Source organism: Erpetoichthys calabaricus, chromosome 8 (genome assembly GCF_900747795.2).
Source record: "Erpetoichthys calabaricus chromosome 8, fErpCal1.3, whole genome shotgun sequence".
NCBI classification, from domain to species: domain Eukaryota; kingdom Metazoa; phylum Chordata; class Cladistia; order Polypteriformes; family Polypteridae; genus Erpetoichthys; species Erpetoichthys calabaricus.
The window spans coordinates 10,233,005-10,256,744 of NC_041401.2; the positions used below are offsets into that span (position 1 = coordinate 10,233,005).

The 23,740-nt window shown below is 39.4% G+C and overlaps 1 protein-coding gene across 1 annotated transcript in view; it reads left to right on the forward strand.

Annotated features, from left to right (window-relative positions):
• Positions 1–339: 339 nt before the first annotated feature.
• zc3h15 (zinc finger CCCH-type containing 15) overlaps positions 340–23,740 on the forward strand; it is an 82,722-nt gene continuing 59,321 nt past the window's right edge. Inside the window, exons 1-3 of the mRNA XM_028806226.2 lie at positions 340–553; positions 14,993–15,094; positions 19,252–19,363. Coding sequence (XP_028662059.2) covers positions 479–553; positions 14,993–15,094; positions 19,252–19,363 — 289 coding nt within the window. The 5' untranslated portion in view covers positions 340–478. The remainder of the gene's footprint in view (positions 554–14,992; positions 15,095–19,251; positions 19,364–23,740) is intronic.

The following is a 23,740-nucleotide window of genomic DNA, read 5'->3' on the forward strand; positions in this document are numbered from 1 at the left end:
CTAAGTAGGCTACAGACTGCTTTAGAGTTGGAGTGCTGGCAGTGTAAGTGGCCTGCTCCGAATCTTTGCCTTTACACCAAACTGCCATAATTGCCAGAGGTCAATTTATTATCATTTAAAAACAACAATATTAATAAACCAAAAGGTATCTTTTTTCTGTTCAGGCGATGTTCCTTACACTTCGGCTGTGATAGATGGATAATAAAAAAATCCAGATATTAAACTGCTGATGTCAATCTCAGCATCCAAGCGCGCGGTACTGCACTGGCCATTTCTTATTGGTTCAGAGCACTTCCGGTTATGATGTCGCGTGCGCGACGAGCGCGGCGCTCTCATTCTACCCATGATGCTTTACGGCCCTGCCAGTGTGCAGGCCTGCTTCCTGAGTTTCGGGTGGTGGTGTTGGTGGATTCAAGAAGTAGTTTATTATTAAAGAAATTTGTCACCGCTTGCTTCGTTTTGTTTATTTGAAGACAGTATGCCCCCCAAGAAACCAGCATCGGCAGCTCCCAGTAAAAAAGCCGACCAAAAGAAAAAGGAGAAGATAATCGAGGTGAGCGTTTGAGGCTTGCTGTAGTGCACGTCAGACATGTCACTTTAGCGCTAACCATGCTGTATTAGGGCCTAGCGTTGCCGGTATTCGCAAAGGTTGGGCATTCCGAAAAAAAAATTAAAAATGAAAAAGGAAATCATGACGAGTTGAAGGGATAAGCCATGTCAGAACTTTTAAAATGAAAGAGTTCCAGTCAGCATCTGGGATTACCGACCCCATGAGCCCTGATTTACTGAAGCGGTTAGGAAAAATGGGTTGTACAGGCATCACCGAGCATCTCGGAGGGGGATTTTGTTTTGTATTTTATATATATATATATCACAAGGAAGAAAAGCTGGGGTTATGATTTTGAAATGGAGAGGTTTGCTGAAAGCATTTTTATTGAACGTATGGTGATTGGTGATGCATCACTTTCAGGAGAGTTGTGTGTGTGTAATTCACTTTATGAAAAATGGAGATTGGTGAATCTGTACTTTTAGGAGAGCTCTGTGTGTGTAACTTACTTTATGAAAAATGAAACTGTTTCTTTTGTTGTCAAGTACAAAGCTTAGGTTTTATACAATTAACAACTACCAGCTCACCATTTACTGTTTTACTTTTTGCATTCTGCTAAATGATCATTAAAATCTTTATATTGAAGGGAGAGCAACATTCTGTGTATCATCTGTTTAATTACAAGTAAAGAAAGTTTTTTAATTATACACACATTTTTGAGCCAATATTTTTAATATAAAAGTAGAAGTCAACATCAGCAACCTGTATTTCTATAGCAAATTTCCATACAAAGAATGCAGCTCAAAGTGTTTTACAAGATGTGAAAGAAATAGCTATTAAAAAAGAGAATTGATAAAAATATCGATGAGCGAATGGCATACAAAAATTAGTCAATAAAAATATACCAATACACACTAAAATAGCACTGTATTAAGCCATAGGTAGAGTCCCATAATACAGGGAGATTCTAATGGGTGGGCTCCGAGTTACTCCCTTAATAATGAAGCGATAGAAACTAAATAAATACAGTGCATACCTTGATAGATGTGTAAACGATCCAATCACATTCAGTGTTGAAAATGGTCGCCTTCTTTTTGCAAACACAGATCGACACGGTGCTCTATATTGGCAAAAGTATCCTCACGCATTGTAGGGGTGATGGCACAATTTCCTGTTCAGTGTTTCTCTGTACTGTAATTGTTCCAGTGTACGAGGCTTGTTCTTGTACACTTTTCCTTTCAGCGCTTCCCAGAGGAAGAAATCCGGAGGTGACAGGTCCGGGGAAACAAGGTGGCCATAGTCCCTTTGAAATGACCCGATTGCCAAAAAAAACGATTCAATTTGTGCCGTGCTGTAAGCTGACGTGTGACAGGTTGCCCCATCTTGTTGGAAATAATCTTCACTGATCTCACGTTCCTTCAGTACATTCGCAGATAAGTCAAGAAGAGAGCCATGCCTCACTCGATCGTACATTTATCCAGGAATACTGTGATGATTTATTTCATTTGGATTATTTTATTATTAAGACCGTAGTACATCATAACGCAGGGCCCCACCCATTAGAATCGCCCTGTATATGTCTCTTCTAACTGTGCTTGTTGTGTTCATTATTGAGAAGCGTATTTATCTTCCCTCATATTTGAATGGGAAAGTTTGATGAACTATCATTTGAAACAATTTTAACATTTCTCGGTTGAACTGATGTGTGAGCCTTGAGTAGCTTATTCCAGAATACTGTTTTTTGGTTAATGAGTTGGAGTCTTGGGGATGGAAGCAATTACAGTGATCCCTCGCTATATCGCGCTTCGCCTTTCGCGGCTTCACTCCATCACGGATTTTATATGTAAGCATATTTAAATATATATCGCGGATTTTTTGCTGGTTCGCGGATTTCTGCGGACAGTGGGTCTTTTAATTTCTGGTACATGCTTCCTCAGTTGGTTTGCCCAGTTGATTTCATACAAGGGACGCTATTGGCAGATGGCTGAGAAGCTAGATTGCTTACTTTTCTCTCTCTCTTGCGCTGACTCTCTGATCCTGACGTATGGGGATTGAGCAGGGAGGCTGTTCGCACACCTAGACGATACGGACGCTCGTCTAAAAATACTGAAAGATTATCTTCACGTTGCTATCTTTTGTGCAGCTGCTTCCTGAAACGACATGCTGCACAGTGCTTCGCATACTTAAAAGCTCGAAGGGCACGTATTGATTTTTGACTGAAAAACAAACTCTCTCTCTCTCTCTCTCTCTCCCTCTCCCTCTCTCTCTCTCTCTCTCTCTATCTCTCTCTCTCTCTCTCTCTCTCTCTCCCTCTCTCCCTGCTCCTGACAGAGGGGGTGTGAGCTGCCGCCTTCAACAACTTTGTGCCGCGGTGCTTCGCATACTTAAAAGCCAAACAGCCCTATTGATTTGTTTGCTAGAGATTGTTTTCTCTATCTATGTGCCATTCTGTGCTCCTGACACGCACTCCTTTGAAGAGGAAGATATGTTTGCATTCTTTTAATTGTGAGATGGAACTGTCATCTCTGTCTTGTCATGGAGCACAGTTTAAACTTTTGAAAAAGAGACAAATGTTTGTTTGCAGTGTTTGAATAACGTTCCTGTCTCTCTACAACCTCCTGTGTTTCTGCGCAAATCTGTGACCCAAGCATGACAATATAAAAATAACCATATAAACATATGGTTTCTACTTCGCGGATTTTCTTATTTCGCAGGTGGCTCTGGAACGCAACCCCCGCGATGGAGGAGGGATTACTGTATTGCATTACTGGAGCATTAGTCAGTAAAAATGTATTGACTGAATGTAAATTGTGCCAAAATTTCCACACAAACTATTTTTTTTCCAGCCTTTTGGTTAAACATATAACATTGGTTTTATTCTGTTAGTTAAGTCTTATGTTTAAAGTTACTGTGTTTGAAACGTCTTTAATAAGTGATATTAAAAAAGCCTTCAAAACCAAACTTTAAGAGGTTAGGGTGCTAAAATGATTCACGCTGGCAATGTTGAAATGCCTTGTAGCTTGTATGTTGTGTGCTTTCAATCAACACAGTAAATATATTAGTCTGATTACAAATAGAGGAGATGGAGAGGGTGGCACTGTAAATTTATGAGTCGGAGTTAAAGTTATTGTGTATCTACTCCACAGCTGTGGTTTACAACCAGAACACCTCAAGTTCACTTTATTAAAGATCAATGGGTTTTGCTGCTGTTGTTGTTTTGTTGTTGCCAAGTAGAGGGAATATTAAGATTTATACAGTGTGGAAACCAAGGGCACGTACAGTCTCCCCAACACAGACAGGCGGAGACACAGGTGTGACACACGACACTCTTTATTTTGAGCTGAGAAGCATTTTTCCTTGCTCCTCAGAGCACAGTACAATAAAAGCACCAAAGAAAAGTTGACAGTCCTTTTCTTCTCTCTCTGTCTCTCTCTCTCTCTCTCTCTTTTCTCCGCCTCCACTCCTCACCCAGCATGCTTCGTCCACCTCCTCCCGACTCTGGCTACCCGAGAAGTGGTGGCTGGCTCCTCTTATAGGACACCCGGAAGCACTTCAGGTACCCAAAGAGCTTTTTCTGGCAGCGTTTCCTGGTGTGGTGGAAGTGCTGCCAAATAGTGTACAGCAAACATCCAGGTGCCCCCTGGCAGTGTGCACTGGCCCCAGCAGGGTTGAGCTTGTATGCTCCAAAGCATAGGGGGGGGCCACCCTCTAGCGTTCCGGGGGTGACAATATCCTGAATAAACTCTCTCCCCCGGTCCTTCCACTATCGAGGCATCCCAGGCTGGTTAAGGTCCCTGACTGTCTACCACAACAGTTAACAACTACCAGCCCACTGTTTACTTGCTTACTTTTGCATTGTGCTAAATGTTTGGAGACCTTATCAACACCAGAAGCTTTATATTGAAGGGAGAACAAAACTCTCTGTATCCTCTTTTTAATTAAAAGTAAAGTAAAATGTTTAACTGAAAAGTAAAATTAAGTCATCAATAGCAATATTTTAATTCTATACTACATTTTCATACAAATCATGTGGTTTTTAAGATGTCAAAGAAATACCGTATATACTCACATTTAAGTTGTCCCGTAGATAGGTCGGGGCTTGATTTTACCATATAATTTCCGGTATTTTATAATGTCGGTTGTATAAGTCGAATGTGGAAAATTCACGCCATTGGTCCAAGAGATTACGATATGCTAACACCCACCTGAGAGAGTAACCACGGAGCACACAACTTTTTTTCCTATGTATTGTGCCAACGTGACCACACAGTAATACCCAAACTATTGCGAAGCGACATTTGCACTGTTTTGTGTTTTTTGTGTCTCACACCCTCAAACACCTTTATTGTAAGAGCATCCCTTATCTTTGATGGAGCATTCGAGCTGAAGAAAATATGAAGCTGGTTTAAAATTAAAAGTTGTTGAAGTAACGAAAGAAATCGGTAACTGTGCTGCTGCATCAAAATTCAATTTGTCTGAGAAACTGGTGCGAGATTGGAGGAACCAAGAAGATGTAAAAAAAAAATGTGTCGCATTTTTGAACAGGCCTTCAAGTCGGGGTCTGATTTTATGATCGATTTTTCAGGATTCGAGACCCGACTTTTGCACGAGTATATACAGTAATTACAAGACAAGAAAAACAAATTACAATTAACATAAATAGGAATAAATAAATGTCATACCAAACTTAATAAATAAAAGTAATTCAATGCACATTTATTTATTACATATACAAGTCATAGAAAAAGTAGAGTCCCATATTAATTTAATATTGTTTTTTTTTTGTATCAGTAAGGTGCTGCTGGAGTATGTGAATTTTCCCCTTGGGATTAATAAAGTATCTATCTATCTATCTATCTATCTATCTATCTATCTATCTATCTATCTATCTATCTATCTATCTATCTATCTATCTATCTATCTATCACCATTATTTTGACAAACCAGTCCAGTTTACTGTTCCTATGGAGCCCCAGGTGCTTATGGCCCTGCACCATCTCCACTTCCTCCCACTGGATGATGACTAGTTTGACTCTTCAGAAGTCCCCTACCAACTCTTTAGTCTTGTTGATGTTAAGTCGCAGGTAGTTGTCCCTTCACCACAAGAGAAAGTTCTCCGCCAGCCTCCTGTACTCTTAATTTATCTTCATTATCAGTGCATCCTATTATTGCATTTACATGCACCTACATAATCAGCTTAAGGTGAATAATCCAGTTAAGGCAGAAACCTGATTCCTTAATAGTCTGCATATACATTGGGCAAGTAATCTTTGTCGAAACAGTCTGACGTCATTAAACTGCGCAAAGAACAGTTAAATGTCATCTTACATCCTCCACACATCCTCAGAATAGTTAACAAAAGTACAAGTAAATAAATAGTATACATTGCATGCAGAATAATATGTACAGTATTTGAATTCTTATCATTGAATGTTTAATAACCTTATGACTTGTAAGTAAAAACTGTTTATGAATCTGCTGCTGCAACTGCCAATGGAGAGAAGTGAGAAAAAAACAACTCTGCAAAATAGCTGAGCTAATTAATACTTGTGTTTGCCTTTCTAAGGCAGCAGGTGTGTTAAATGTCCTCAACAGAAGGCAGCTGGTGCCATCCTGTAGGGCCCTGTGGTCCTGGAATGAGCACCAGGATATGATACAGCCAGAGAGGATGGACACCCCTGTAGAGGTTACTGAGAAAGATGGAGAAGCGTGAGCTGACGTCTGAGGCATGTGTAATGGTGAGCTATTTTGCCAAGAGACCAAATTTGTTGTGGAAGGTCACCCTAATAAATGTAATGCTGCTCACTCTTTCAACAGCCTCCCTTTCAAGGTAGACTTCAGTTTGGTCTGCTTTCTGAAGTTTATGACCAGCTCCACGATTTTGCTAACATTAAAGGTGCGATTATTGTCCCGGTACCACTAAGTCAGCAATCTTCTCTGAAAGTTATCGTTGCTAATGATAGTGATGTCAAAAGTAAATTTAATGATTGAGTTGTTGCCAAATTGCACACTTATTTTTGGAATATGTTATGCATTTTGTTTTTGTTCATGCTATTAGAAAGGACTTTTATGCCGATCAACATGTGTAGAAGATAATATGATAGATGTTATTATCTGCAGTGCTGTTTTACGTTTTCTTAAGGATTCTTGGTCTAGTATGGTTTTTTTTTTTTTTGAGCAGTGTATGTAGAGTTTTGAAGTCTAAAGAAAGCTATTTTTATATTTAGAAGTGTTTTTAACAATGATAAAAATAAAGTACACTCTCCCACGATGCATATTGTTTTTGTCATGGGCATCCGTGATGGTGTAAAGGTCAGGGTCATACACTTTCTGGTTGTCTGGTTGAGATTGTGGATTCTTCCTCCCTGTTTAGTGCAGGGGTCGCCAACTCCAGTCCTGGAAGACCACCGTGGCTGCAGGTTTTCATTCTCACCCTTTTCTTAATTAGTGACCTATTTTTCTGCTAATTAACTTCTTTTGAGCTAATTTTAATTGACTTGCCCTTGAAGACTCAGACCCCTTAATTGTTTTGTTTCCTTAATTAGCAGCCAAACAATAATGAGATACAAAATGAGCCAAAACATAGTATTTTTCGTACGTGGATTACTCGTTTCGCCGGATGTAATTGTTGACGATTTGGCCTGATCCTGGATCTGTCGGTTTTTCAAAACTCTTGCTGGATGTGTTGTCATAGCAGAGCAGGTTTGTTCTACGTAAACAAGGATTAACTCACACACTTAATCAGTGTCCATGCATGGAATTCATTCAGTCTTGGCTTCGCCGTTCATGAATGAGTGACCAATTGATATTGGTGCGCAAATTATAAGAAGACAATTTCATATAGAGAGGGTTTTGCGCGATCGGCAAAATCCTTTATTGCTCCCAGAGGAAATTCTTTTCGAAAGATACCGCTTTAGCCGAGGGGGAATATTGTACCTCAAAAGATTTATTAGCACCTTATATTCGAAGTCAAATTAGGCGAAGTCGGGCTCTCACAACCACACAGACAGTATGCATTGCTTTGAGGTTTTTTGCAAGCGGCACTTTTTTATATACTGTAGGCATTTTTGGAAAATCTATCAAAAAGTGCAGTTTGCCAGGCAATTCGTAAAGTCTGTTTGGCTCTGAAATATTTCCTTCGGGTTTTCATAGTGTTTCCTGGACACCTGCATGTGCAAACAATAAAAGAGGCGTTTCATGCCATTGCAGGTAGGCAACACACAGGCAAAAACACCCACAGTTCCATGAAGAATCTCAATCACCCTAACATTCTCATTACCCAGGATTTCCAAATGTGATTGGGGCACTGGATTATACGCAGATCCGAATAATCAGACAGTGTCTTCGTCAAATATTTGACCTTCATCAATATCTCGTTGGTCAGACACAAGTTCTAGGGATATGACATTCCCTGCAACTGACCCAACAAAAAAAAAATGGCTATATGGAACATACTTATGGCACACATTTGAGGACAAATATATGCAATGACCATCCTTTACCTGAAATGAAGTGGCCACTGCATCCTGCCACTCGTTCTGGGGTGGAGCTTCCCCCTGGAATGCCCTCAGAAACAGGGCGATGGGCATTTTGCTGGATAGCCAACACTTAACCACGTGGACCACCAACTGTTTTTTGCTTGGCTGCCTTCTTATTAGCTTTAAAATTAATGTTTTTTATGTTTATATATGATTATTTATGTCAACAATTCTTTAAATACTGTAGTTATATACCAATATTTACCAGTTTGAAGTATATTCTTGTACTTTAACCTGTTCCCATGTTCTCCTTGTGCTCACGTTTGATCTGGAATTATGACATACTAAATAATAATTAATCTGACACATAGGAAATGAAACGCTGCATTCAGTAAGTACGATGCACACTACTTAGCATTTAATTTGTCAGCCACTTTTTGCCAGCTGTCTTTTCTGGTGTGGGCTGCTTTTGCAGTGTTACCCCTTGTGCATATCAAATCTTGAAATTCTTCATGTCCTTTGAATAAAAAGTCCTGCTCCGCTTGTGTGGAAAAAAATGCGCCCGTTCTTTCGTCATTTTGTTACAGCCTATCAAAGACTTGCTGATCATGTTTTCTAGACACAATATATATGGGCTTTTCAATCAGCGCGGGCGCTCACATTCATCCCGGATGATTAGATCCAGCTAGACTAATCTACTACACGGCTGCGTTTGAAAAACCGACTTATCCCGGGTGAGTTTCAACCGGCATTAACTCATCCAAGATGAGGCATCTGATCTCGGATGATTTAAGCGACATACGTAAAATACCCCCCTGGTGTCCATCATACAATATCTGAAAATAAAGAAAGATGAAGGTCTCAGGAATGCTGATCTGCTCAGGTCCCCAAAACATTTTAACAGAGCTCTTAGAAAGAGAAAATCAAGACATGGAATTAAAGAACGGATTTAATTAACAACAAGAATCTATACCTCATTAAGAAGCTGGTTGGAGTTTGAAGCCCTGACTTAGTTGGTCTTCTGTTGACTCCCTCACTTCACATTTCATTTCTGTTTGGGTGCCATTTAAGGAATGAAATAAAGCAATTCAGAGGAATGATGAAGAAATTCAGGGGAACAAATCTTACGAAATCAAATTCTATTAAAATGAATTCACAAGAAGTTAATTAGCAGCACAAGCAGGGCACTCATTAAAAAAGGGTTAGAATGAAAACCTGCAGCTACGGTGGTACCCCTCCACATAAAAGGAAGAACCCCTAATTGTCTGTGAAATAACTCTGAAACTGATAAAGGTACTTGACACCCATCATTGTTTGCTTTGTATTAAACAAAAAAATCAGTATTTGCTTTAGAGTTTTGATTCAACAGAATATTTGAAGCAAAAGCACAAGTGAAATTGGCCTGGACAAAAATGATGGGACCTTTAACCTCATATTTCGTTGCACATCCTTTAGAGGCAATCACTGCAAACGAACAGTTCCTGAGACTTCTGCACCTCTCAACAGGTATTTGTGACCACTCTTCCTGAGCAAACTGCTCTAGCAGTGTCAGGTTTGAAGGGGGTCTTATGTAGGGTGCATGTTTTGGTTCTTTCCATAGATGTTTGATAAGATTTGATTCTGGGCTCCTAGAATGACACTTCAGTATACAGTGAAACCTCGGTTTGCGAGTAACTTGGTTTACGAGTGTTTTGCAAGACAAGCAAAAATTTTTAATAAATTTTGACTTGATAAACGAGCGAGGTCTTGCAGTATGAGTAGTATGTATACGCTTTGTCTGCTGAGCGTAATGTGATCACAACTGAGCTGATGGTTCTTCTCTCTCTCTCGCTGTGGGATTGTGGGCAATCGTCTCCTATTCTACGTCTGAGTCGGCGTGCCTCACTCATATAATCAACATCCGTACAAGCGTATACTGTTTACTGCAGCATTAGCATTGTGACTGTGTGTGTGCTCGCTCGCTCGTGTCTGTGTGTGTGTGTGTGTGTGTGTGTGTGCGTGCGTGCGTGCGCGCACGCTGTGACGTGCAAGTCCCCATCTTGCGCCATAAAACACGAAGCTGAGTCTCAGTACTTTAGCAACACCAGCTTTATTCAGCTTGAGACAGCAACAGCGCGGTTTTTTATTGTAGCGGGATCTGCCACTCTCCTATACACAGACACAGAATTCAGGCAGGGCCCTGCGCATTTATAATGTTCCTTGTATCACCCATTGACGGCAGGCGCTTATAGCATGTCTGTGATCTTTTCGGATTCGGTTTTATGGCGAACTGCTACAGCGCTGGGAGACTGCGATTGCTTTGGGACGCTCTTCTGCGTGTCGTCCCGTTGGGTGGAATCCCACAAGAGTTTAGAAACTCACTCACACCAGCCATGATTCAAGGTAAAGTGCAGGTTAATTTGTTTTATGTATTTTTACTTTATATTTTGTATTAATCATTTTTATATGAATAGTTTTGGGTTGTGGAACAAATAAAGTTTCCATTATTTCTTATGGGGAAATTCACTTTGATATACGAGTGCTTTGGACTACGAGCACGTTTCCGGAACGAATTATGCTCGCAAACCGAGGTTCCACTGTATTCCAATGTTTTGTTCTTAGCCATTCTTGGGTGCTTTTAGCTGTGTGTTTTAGCTCATTATCCTGTTGGGGGATCCATGACCTACATCTGAGACTGAGCTTTCAGACACTGGGCTGTATGTTTTACTCCAGAATGTCTTGATGGTCTTGAGATTTAGAACATTAGAACACTCTAGACGAGAACAGGCCATTCAGCCCAACAAAGCTTGCCAGTCCTATCCACTTATTTCTTCCAAAAAAACAGCAAGTCAAGTTTTGAAAGTCCCCAACGTTTTTCTGTGTACCGCACTACTTGGTAGCTTATTCCAAGTGTCTATCGTTCTTTGTGTAAATTTCATTGTTCCCTGCACAGAATCAAGGTTGAAATATATGAAACAAAATATCTAAAAATATTTGCAGAAAAAGGTAACATCTGGCATAGCCATAGAAAAGTATGAAAGCGAGGTAAACTGAAAGGCTGGCAGACCAAGTAAATATTATACAGTGAGAGTGACATTGAAGAGCTTAGACTGAAAACATGTGGTTGTGGGGGACAGAAGAAAAGATTGAGCAGTGATGTGATTTTTAAAGGTTAAGATAGTTAGGGGATCACAAATAAATACAGGAATAATTCTAGAAGTTAGGGGCCACAAAACTAAATGAGAATTTCTGAAGAGTTGTAAAATTGTAAGTTTTTAACTGTATGGAGTATTTATGTCATGATGACAGAATTTTTGTGTTTGAGATTTTATGATATTTAATACCACTGCAAAAACAGAACTCCCATTCGATGGCTTTTTATTAAAGTACTTATGTAATTGAAGTGAACATTATTGTGACTTTATGTGTAATACAATATGAAATACTGACAGTAACAAGAGCTTTAAAATACTGGTATACCCTTCCAGCAAGTAGTTATAAAACTATCATTAAAGCAAACAAGTATTGATATTCATAAATATCAAATTACAATGCAGGCCTTAATCTTTGAGTGGCAGAGAAGGAATGCCAGTTCCAGATGAACAGGACAACAGGTTTCAGTGGTGCTAAACCAGTTAAAAAGGTTTCTCTAATAACCAATTAGCATTAACACTTGATGAATTAAGGATACGTTAAAGAAATTTACTATTAGGACACTGACAGAGTGGCTGCTGAAAAAGGGCTTTTCAGTTATGTGAATAATCAGTTAAAAATCATTTAATGCAGTAACAGCCATTATCCACACTTAGTAATCCCTTGGTTTTGTTTTTAAATACATTTAACTGTATCTTGGTAATAAAAGGTATCCATTTCTATGAGAAACTTGGGTGACCCCAAGCTTTTGACAAGTACTATATCTTCTTTCGGCTGCTCCCGTTAGGGGTTGCCACAGCAGCTCATCTTTTTCCATATCTTTCTGTCCTCTGCATCTTATTCTGTTACACCCATCACCTGCATGTCCTCTCTCACCACATCCATACACCTTCTCTTAGGCCTTCCTATTTTTCTCTTCCTTGGCAGCTCTATCCTTAGCATCCTTCTCCCAATATACCCAGAGATCCTCTGCACATGTCCAAACAAGCGCCATCTCGCCTCTCTGACTCTGTCTCCCAACTTGAGCTGACCCTCTAATGTCCTCATTTCTAATCCTGTCCATCCTCGTTACACCCAATGCAAATCTTAGCATCTTTAACTCTGCTACCTCCAGCTCTGTCACCTGCTTTCTGGTCAGTGCCACTGTCTCCAGCCCATATAACATAGCTGGTCTCACTACCGTCCTGTAGACCTTCCCTTTCACTCTTGCTGATACCCGTCTGTCACAAATCACTCCTGACACTCTTCTCCACCTACTCCACCCTGCCTGCCTTCTCTTCTTCACTTCTCTTCCACAATCCCCATTACTCTGTACTGTATTTAAACTCATCCACTTTCGCCAACTCTACTCCCTTCATCCTCACCGTTCCACTGACCTCCCTCTCATTCACACACATGTATTCTGCCTTGGTGGTCCTACTGACCTTTATTCCTCTCCACCTCTTCAGGGTCTCCTCAACCTGCTCCCTACTCTCACTACAGATCACAATGGTCATCAGCAAACATCACAGTCCACAGGGACTGCTGTCTAATCTCATCTGTCAGCCTGTCCATCACCATTGTAAATAAGAAAGGGCTCAGTACTATGTATTGACCAGTACTATATATTGGCTTAAATTCCAAGCAGAGAAGTCGGAGTTGGACTCAGGAGTCAAAGGTTTTGTGTACTAACTCCACAGCCCTGCAGTTGTCTTTAATTTTTCCCTTAATACAACATCTAAGCTTGGACTTGTTATCCAGTTTAATCTGTTTACTTCAGTCTCCATGGTCCTGGAATGAGATTCATTCTTTTCATCCATGTCAAGTTTCATCTCCAACTTCACCACCATTTGGGTGGCCCTCTTAATCCAATTGATCATTTTTCCACACACTATAACTGTAGTCTGATTCTCCAACACCATGTCTTTCTCTTTAACTCCCTGTTCATCTTCTCACTCTGTGAACACTTAGTACATCCGCCTGATCATTCTGTTCTTTCCAGCTTTGCTTCATGTTCAACCTTTTTTGTTCACATCTTGCTCCTCAGGCAGCTTTCATAAGGTTGGTCTTTTAATGCCAGGAAGACTCCTTTAGAAGTAAGATGGTACAGAGCTCCCGTAGTTTCTTCATTGCACATCTCACCCAGGTTTTGTTCGCACCTTCGTCTCCATAGAGTGTCAGGTGCCTATTTTCTCCAAAACAATGCCTTTGCTAGTATCTGAACTCACACTTGGTAAATCAGCAATCTGCTATCCACTCACACACTTCCTCCAACATCTTTTGCAACTTATGAAAGCCCATGCATTGTATTGATTAAGTATAGTATGTGTATACAGTAATCCCTCGCTATATCGTGCTTTGCCTTTCGCGGCTTCACTCCATCGCGGATTTTATATGTAAGCATATTTAAATATATATCGCGGATTTTTCGCTGCTTCGCGGCTTTCTGCGGACAATGGGTCTTTTAATTTCTGGTACATGCTTCCTCAGTTGGTTTGCCCAGTTGATTTCATACAAGGGACGCTTTTGGCAGATGGTTGAGAAGCTACCCAGCTTACTTTTCTCTTTCTCTTGCGCAGACTTTCTCTGATCCTGACGTATGGGGATTGAGCAGGGGGGCTGTTCGCACACCTAGATTATACGGACGCTCGTCTAAAAATGCTGAAAGATTATCTTCACGTTGCTATCTTTTGTGCAGCTGCTTCCTGAAACGACATGCTGCACGGTGCTTCGCATACTTAAAAGCTCGAAGGGCACGTATTGATTTGTGCTTGAAAAACAAACTCTGTCTCTCTCTCTCTTTGTCTGCTCCTGACGCAGGGGGTGTGAGCTGCCGCCTTCAACAGCTTTGTGCTGCGGTGCTTCGCATACTTAAACCAAACAGCCCTATTGATTTGTTTGCTTTTCTCTCTATCTCTGTGACAGCCTGTGCTCCTGACACGCACTCCTTTGAAGAGGAAGATATGTTTGCATTCTTTTAATTGTGAGATGGAACTGTCATCTCTCTCTTGTCATGGAGCACAGTTTAAACTTTTGAAAAAGAGACAAATGTTTGTTTGCAGTGTTTGAATAACGTTCCTGTCTCTCTACAACCTCCTGTGTTTCTGCGCAAATCTGTGACCCAAGCATGACAATATAAAAATAACCATATAAACATATGGTTTCTACTTCGCGGATTTTCTTATTTCGCGGGTGGCTCTGGAACGCAACCCCCGCGATGGAGGAGGGATTACTGTACACTGTGTGTGTGTGTGTGTGTGCGCACACAGGTGAATCTCAATAAATTAGAATATCATCGAAAAGATGATTTATTTCAGTAATTCAATTCAAAAAGTGAAACTCATTTATTATATTGATTCATTACATACAGAGTGATATATTTGAAGCATTTGTATTTTCATTTTGCGGATTATGGCTTATAGCTAATGAAAACCCAAAATTCAATATCTGTTATTTCTATATGTGACCGAAGTGTATGCAAATAAGTCTTCAACCACAAAATCTGAATTGTTTGATTTATAATCTTAAACTGTGGAGTGGTGGGCAATTAAGGAAAAATGTGTCTTTGTCCTAAACATTATGGAGGGGGGTGTGTTTGTGTATGAATGTATATATAAGTTAATAGCTTATTTCTAATGTACAATTTAAAAACACTGCTATTTTAACATCTGATTTTTTTTTTTTAATTCTTTATAAACTTTTCTGTGTTGTACTTAATTTGTGAAGTTATGTCAGGTTAAGCACTGAAGTATGTACACTTGTTTGTAATTTGTAAATTTAAAATAATACAAATAATAATTTGCTTGGGAGGTATAATTTTGTGATATTTTATGACCATTATCTTTTATTTCATTAGGACAAGACTTTCGGCCTGAAGAACAAGAAAGGAGCAAAGCAACAGAAGTTCATAAAAACGGTGACTCATCAAGTAAAGTATGGCCAGCAAAATTCCCGACAGGTACTGGTGGAAATTGAATTACATTTGTTTAGATCTGAGTGACGAGACTATAAAGTGAAAGGAACAATGGTTGAGAATCATTTACCTCAGTAATTTAGTCTTCAAGCATAACGGTGAGTCTTGTAGCATTTTATAGCCAACAGCAACATGGCTTTTGGAGACTAAAGAAGGAGCAGACTGTTGCTGATTTCAGGTGTTTGGCTGTTTTTAGATTCATGAATATGTGAACAGCCTTTACATAATATGATTAAATTAGAAATAGTTAAGTTCCTTCTTTTAACAGTAAAAAGTATTTTGTGGCAGGAAACAGCATTCTTGGTTCTTAAGTTTTGGAGTTCTCCAGTTTAGTACTAGATAAGTGGGTATAGAAAAGAATCCGCCACCTTTGAAATATTCCCATTTTTTTTGCTTTACGGCCTTAAATGTAAACACACAAACCAACATTTTTTCCAGTTTTACTTACTCAATGCAATCTATAACATCCAAGTGAAAGATATCACAGCTACAGTTCAGAAAATTTTTAAAAACAGAGAGATTAATAAAGAATCACCCCTCTCGTAAACTCAATCGGGTGCCTGTGCCCACCATTTCCATTGCGGTTACTGGCTTCCTTCCAACTGTGATCAGTTGTAATCCATGTGATTAGTGAAGCTGTTCCTGGCTCATTCATTCCCTTGCTTGGTAGTGCAACTGACAGCAAACAGCTGACTATGGTGGTAAGCCACTTTCAAAAGAGCTCAGGTATAGAGTTGTGGACAGACGTAAGGCAGGAGATGGAGACAAAAAAAATCTCAAAGGCTTTATCAATCCCAAGGAGCACAGTAAAGTCCCTAATAAAGAAGTAGCAAGTGTTTGGTACTACTAGGACCCTCCCTGGATCTGGCCGTCCCTCCAAACTGGATGGAAGAGCAAGGAGGAAACTGGTAAGAGAGGCTACCAAGGGGCCAATGGCCTCTTTGAAGGAGTTACAGGATTTTATGGCAAAGAGTGGTCATTGTGTGCATGTGACAACAATTTCACAAGCGCTCCACAATTGTGACTTGTTCGGAAGGGTTGCAAGGAAAAAGCCACTTCTCAAGAAAGGCTACATGAAGGCTCGTTTGAGCTTTGCCAGAATGTACCTTGAAGATTCTGATGCTAAGGGGAAAAAGGTCTTATGGTCAGATGAGACCAAAATCGAACTAATTGACCTCAATACCAAACGGCTCACCATCCACAACACACCATACCTACAGTAAAGCATGGAGGTGGCAGCATCCTGTTATGGGGGCGGCCTAGGGCTCTCGTTAGGATAGAAGGAAAAATAGATGGGGCAAAATACCATCATATTCTTGGGGAAAACCTGCTACCCTCTGCCAGAAAGTTGAAGATGGGCAGAATGTTCACCTTTCAACACCACAACGACCCGAAGCACACAGCAAAATTGACCACACAGTGGCTGAAGGAGAAAAAAGTGAATATCCTGGTGTGGCCAGTCAGAGCCCAGACGTAAATCCTATTGAATATCTGTGGAAAGATTTGAAGATAGCAGACCACCAACACTCACCATCCAATTTGACCGAACTTGAACAGTTCTGTATAGAAGAGGGGGCAAATATTAGTCAATCTAGGTGTGCAAAGCTGATAGAGAAGTATCCCAACACACTCAAGGCTATCATTAAAGCAAAAGGTGGATCAACAAAATATTGAAATTGGGGAGGGGGGGGTCCTTTATTAATCTCAGTAGGTCTTGTTTTTGATTTTTTATAATTTTTCTGAACTGTAGCTGTGATATCTTTCACTTGGATGTTAGAGGTTGCTTTGAGTAAGTAAAGCTGGGAAGAAATATTTTGTGTTTGTGTTTTCATTTAAGGCTGTAAAACAAAAAAAATGTGAATATTTCAAAGTGGGGGGGGGATTCTTTTCTATACCCACAGTAAGTGATATCACTATACAGTGATCCCCCGCCTATTGCGGAAGTTACGTTCCAGACCCACTCGCGATATAGAAAGACCATATAAACATTTTTTTTTATAGTTTAAGCCTTGAAATACCCATCCCACATGCTTTAAACACATGTAAACCTATTAAAACACACTTTGTAAACACATATGATATGTGGATGTCGGGCTAAGGATATGAGTAACATCTCTCTATTATAAAACATTTTAACGTCATGCAAGACAAGGCAGTGAGACAGAAGGACAGCTGCTGTACAAGCTTTTAAATGATTGACACGCAGAGCGACAAGCGGAACAAACATCTTGGCAGAAGCAGCACAAAGCCAGCACAAACACTTCTCCTTAGCTTGCATTAAGCTCCCCCCCTTCAGAACTCGAAGTGGCAGGAGCGTAGCGTGCGTAGCGTGGGGGGACATTTTGAGTAAAGTCCACTTCTGCTTAGCGTGCGTTCAGCTCCTCCCCTTCACAAAGCGAGCGGCAGAGACATGAAGTTGCAAAAGGACAGCTGCTGTACAGGCTTTTAAGTGATTGACGCAAAGTGCGACAAGCACAACACACAGCTGACCAGCAGCAGCAAGACACCAGCTGAACCGATCACATCTCTTTAGCGTGCGTTCAGACCCCCCCTTCACAACGCAAGCAGCGTTCGAAGTGCCGCGAGAAAGAGATTTAACCACGCCCGGGGCAGGAAATAAAGGACAAATATTGTTTTTACAAAAGTTTTAAAGGAAAAATGAAAATAATGCATATGTAACAATTCCCATGAAAATAACAATCTCTTTAAATTGTTTAACTGGTAAACTAAACCCGGGGGGTGGGCAAGCGAAGCGAGCAGGGGGCTCCGCCCCCTAGTAATAATAATAGTATTAATAAATCCGCAATGTAGCGGGGGCGAGATAATTGAACCGCGATATAGCGGGGGATCACTGTACTGCTTTTTATATGAAAACAGGTGCAATCTTTTCATGGCACATTTATTTTCAAAGCTGTAGTATTTTTCGCTGTTTAGACACAGAAAATTGTGAGTGGTCCTTTGTAAAGCTAAAATGACTAGATAAGAAAGCAACATTGTCAGTTTTGGTTTAATCATTCATGTAGTAATATTCTTGCAATTACCAGTTTACAGACAAGCAAAACTGTTAAATATAACAAGTTAATAAATGGAAAGGGGGGGCTGAGGGGATGGGGAAGGATGATACCTTGACACTTGCCATGATAAATTAAATGAACCCGGTTTTTGTTTCTGCAGTATGACAGGAGTAAGAATGGGTACTGTTACAGCGTAATGCAAATCAAATACACAGGGCAGGTATTTGTGCTTTTCACTTTACATCATCATTTCCAGGAGTGACATTTGCTGCAGTGTCTGCACCAGACTGTGCATTCAACCAAAAAATATGCATTGCAGCATTTACTTTGAAGCATTTCCTGTCATCTACATTAACTGAGGTACTCATTAACTTGTTAAAAGCTGTCAGAGGACAGAAATGCCCTTTCAGACACTCACTGAAGAATACCACTTTATTTTACAGTTATTTTCTTTACTTGATTATTCTTGATCAGTCAGCTATAAGTTCCAGTCCTTTTCTTCTTCTTACATGCAGTCAGGATAAAGTAAATACACCCTATGAAGTGATTTTCTTTTTAACATGTGGACAGGTCCAAGAATTGATCTTCATTTAAACTTTAAAACATTATGGTGCTGTGAAATGGGGAGACCATGTATAAAAAGTGTTGTCATTTCTACACGCTGTGACCAAAATGTATGCAAATCTCTTTAACTGAAAGTCTGGAATGTGCACATTAATAATGTTTGATTTTTTTGATTTGTAATTTTAAACTGTGGAGCAGAGGTGGGAATCAAGGAAACATGTGCCTTTGACTCAAAATTTATGGGAGGCACTGTATTATCTGTTAATGATGCCATTATTCATGTACAGAAAATCATAAAGTAAGTTGTTACTTTGATATAAGAAATGTTACAGGTGTCAAATGTGAACATAGGGTAAGGTATGATCTTAAAATTCACAACAGCCAGGCAGACTTGCTTTTAAGTTTACAGGTATAGTTGAATATACATTTTTAATAATTGCCACAGTGTCAAATGAAAGATTTTATTTTGTTTGGGTACAAAATGGCTTCAGCATAGCCTGTTAAGTACTCTCACTAATCTTTTGTGTTCTTGATGATTGCTTAATTATTTTAAATTTTTGCTAGGTTGCAACATCAGAGGTGGTGGACAAGACCAAGAAAACGGACAAGAAGAAGGATGTAGCTGAATTAAATGAACTTTTTAAACCAGTTGTTGCTTCTCAAAAAATTAGTAAAGGTAAATGATCCATAAGAAATACTTTTTTCAGATTTATTTTTTCGGTGGACCGTAAAAATAAGCCATGGTCTAAGTGGTCAGTTCTAAAATATTGGCCATAACAGTGGAAAGATGTTCACTTTGTGAATTTCCCCTTGGGATTGATAAAGTATCTATCTATCTATCTATCTATCTATCTATCTATCTATCTATCTATCTCTCTCTCTCTCTCTCTCTCTCTCTCTCTCTACTTTGTTGTATGTTTGCAGTTTCAGCAACATCATAAATCAGTTTTATATATATAATCCTTATAAAGCAAATAATTATTTTCAGTCATAGCCTTCATTTACATAATCTTAGCGATTAGGAGGCAATAGATGGCATGCTTTAATGAAGGTCAGTCATCTAGTCTGACATACTCAGCGATTGAGTCCATCTAGTCTGTGACTTGCCCCATCAAAGTCAAGACAGGTTTTTTGTTTTTAGTTGAAAGGGAGGGCTCTGTGTAGACGAGAGCTAACAAACAATGAATGCTTATCTGGAAGTTTGATTAATAAAATGCAGCAATGAACAATAAGAAACATGGGTGTTTTGTACCACAAACAGAGCAGAGGCTCTAATATCTCATATTTTACATAAGGAACAAAGGGAAGGACAAGGATTAAAGCTGAAATGTTGACCGTACCTGTTAACCCTTCCTGCTAGGTCTGTTGGTTTGAACTTGGCTATATGAATTCATTTAGAAAAGGCCTTGTTCGAAGGCAAAAATTGGAATTTTATTGTCAATGAACTGTTTGTTTTACCCGATCTAATTTTGTCATTACTCAAGACACACTAAGCCAAGCTGCAATATTTTATTGATCTGTTTTTGTGCTTCACTTTCATGATCAATTTTTTTTCTTAATTTTGAATGGTTAGCTGGTTTTCTTCATTAGCAAAACTTGCAGCCTGACCCCTTAACAACATAGTGTTTTGTTTTGTTTTTTTAAAATATCCCATTACTGTGAACTTTGATCTACAAATGTATTCAGAGCAGTTTCTAAATGCTTCTCCTGTGCCCTAAAAGTATCATTTGTATCCAATTTTGTCACATTCACTCTTAAACTCTAAGATCTCCGACTGTTGTTTTAATGCTAAAACTTCACATTAAAGCAAATGGAAAATATCTTGTCATCTGTCAATGTTTGAGAGCCTCACCAGCCAACACACCTTGTCCCGCAGTTAGTCTCCGTCTTATGCGACTGCTGGCTTGACACATACTGCCAAAAATAATTAAGGTGTAATTAAAAATATTCAGATAACGTTTATCAAAATATTGTTGTATCTCTAAAGGAGAAAAAAGAAAGCAGATTGCGCAGCCCCTGACGTGATATTATGCCGATCCCGTAGGCAATACAGGAGCCGCCTTTTCAGGTTAGTCTACAAGCGATGACTGGCTTTTTATTCTAAATGCCCCGATATCAATGCCACCTTGCCGCAGGTTTTGTGACATTAGCTTCACACATGGGCTGAATTCTGAGGCATTGTGTATAATGAAATGCTCCATGACAACTCTTACACTTCTCGTAAAGCACAATGATCTTACTTTCTCCCATGCTCAATATGTATGGTTTATACATGTCTGTAATTTCAGACACAAATCTACAGAAGTGTCCTTCAATACCATTTACCAATGTTCTGTAATGTTACAGTGCACAAATAGAAAGACCCTTAATCATGAAAGAGCTCTTTTTTCCAGTAAAAACATAATTACCTGGAAAGTGTGGTATAAGAACTGGGTTATACGGAGAAGGATAACCAGGACTAATAAAGTAAAATGATGTACCTGGCTGGTAGGGGGTGGCTGAGGCGATTTAATTATTACAACCTAAAGCAGGCATTGAAGGGACTAAACACTATCACAGGATTGGTAGCTAAAACGTGATCTTCCCACAAATTGATGATACATTACAACAGACAAAAACTATGAGCTCTTCACCAGTGACCCAGGCAGAATGTTTCAACATTTGAAACCAATGATTTCAACATCCAGAATTAACTAGTAAAGGAAATGCTTTTTTAAAAAATTGTGTAAATGGTACTGGGATGGAGATCAGCATAGCTGGACTAGAAACATTTGTGCACCAGGTCAAAAGCCAACAGTGCATTACGGGGCCAGACGACTATATTAGGGCTACTTTTGAAGTTCTGTTTCAAGCAGATCTCTGCAATTTTTAAACTGTTCTTTAAAAGATTCTCTAAAGCAGGGGTTGCCAAGTCAGGTCCTGGAGGACCACTGTGGCTGCAGATTTTCATTCTAACCCTTTTCTTAATGAGTGACTTGTTTTTGCTGCTAATTAACTTCTTTTGAACTACTCTTGAAGACTTATACCCCTTAATTGTTTCTTTTTCCTTTATTAGTAGCCAAACAATAATGAGATACAAAATGAGCCAAAACAACTGGTGTCCATCATACAATATCTGAAAATAAAGAAAGACGAAGGTCTCAGGAATGTTGATCTGCTCAGGTTCACAAAAATTTTAACGGTGCTCTTAGAAAGAGAAAATCAACAATTTCAGAAATGTCTGCTAATGCACCTCAAGAGCAGCACCAAGCCATGGAATTAAAGAGTTTAATTAACGACAAGTCTCGACACCTCATTAAGCAGCTGGTTGGAGTGAAATTGGTTGGAGTTTGAGGCCCTGACTAAGTTGGTCTTCTGTTGGCTCCCCCACTTCACATTTCATTTCTGTTTGGGTGCCATTTAAGGAAAGAAATGAAGCAATTCATAGGAACAATGAAGAAATTCAGGGGAACAAATCTTAAACAAGCAATTCAATTAAAATGAATTCACAAGAAGTTAATTAGTAGTATAAACAGGACACTCCTTAAAAAAAGGGTTAGAATGAAAACCTGCAGCCACGGTGGTCCTCTAGGACCGGACTTGGCGACCCCTGCTCTAAAGTGGTATTGTGCTTGAGTTATGGAAACAGTCCATCATTACATTAGTTCCAAGCCAAGCAGCATGATTGACTGTAGTAATGAGTAGTATGAAATGTGTCTTAATGACAGAGTAAGGCCTTTCACGATGGCCATCGGTTAACTTGGTATGTATAGTGGACACCATGCTTGTTATCTTGCATAATATCTACTGATAAAGTTAGGTACTTTTGTTGAAGCATTGGTTTTCTCTAAAGCTGGTATAATATGTGATTTCTAGTTGTGGGGTATGTCAGACTTCCAACTGCAGATGCTGATCTCGTTACCAAAACATGTCAGTTTAAATGACTGGGCGCATTGGGCATGTCACGTTTGTAGACAGAGTGCTGACCTTCCAGTGTAGTTGTACTCACTCCTCCTTGTGTCAGCCAATAATGTGCTTCCTGAGGGTTCACAGGTAAGGCAAATTCAGCTGTAGTTTCTGCCCTATATTTTGAATTTTCGATACTTTTGTGGAACATGAATCAAGAGATATTGGGCAATTAAGCTTCTCTTCTGTTTGTGAAGTTCATTTTCTCTATTTGTTGTCGCTTCTAAACTGTCATGCAAACAAACAGTGCTCGTCCTAAAGACTAAGGAGAAAATCAAGACCGTTCTGTGGAAGTCACAGACTAGATGGGGGTCAGTTGCTGGGTATATGACATTATATAACTGGTTTCACGGAAATGTGCTTCTGACAGGTCCAAGATGATGTAAATAAAAGCTATAACTGAAAATCACTTGAAAGTTGTGTATTGTGACAAAGCCTCCACCCAAAAATGCTACTTACCCCATGTACTTTGTAGTTGTGACCAAGAAAGTTTTAATCTCATGTTTTCATGCAGAATGGAGAGCTGGAAGTTTATTACCCAACAGAACTAAAAGGCTACCACTTATGTACAACGGCAAACAATGTGAAAAAACCTCCATTGAAAGAAAAGAAAGTATTGTATTAATTGTGTCGCTTAATTCTCGTGTCTTTTATCAAGTCGTTAAAGCATGCAGAGCTAATGCTGTTTTTGCTAAAATATCGTTAAATGGTTACTTCCAAAGTTATTAGCTTGCACATAACCAATAAGCCCAAAGATTTATTTTGACTTGAATTCCTGCCTCTCCCCGTCATTCTTTGGTCAGAAGTGCTGCCTAGTAATAGCTTGTTCATTGGCTACCATGGTGTTTCACATAATGAGTAGTTCTGAAGGTTTCATCCACATTTATTTACATCTGAAATTAGGATTGACTTAACTAACAAATACTTAATTATGTTGCTGTCAATAACAACTGAGGTGCATAATTTGGAAGTAGTCATCTTTATTTGTGAGTTTCTCAGAGCAGTTTCAGCATACAGACAACCAAATGACTTCTCAGCATTGCCACATTATCAGGGATATGGGAATACTGTATTTTAAAGTCATTACTGTGTATCTGTATAAATTACA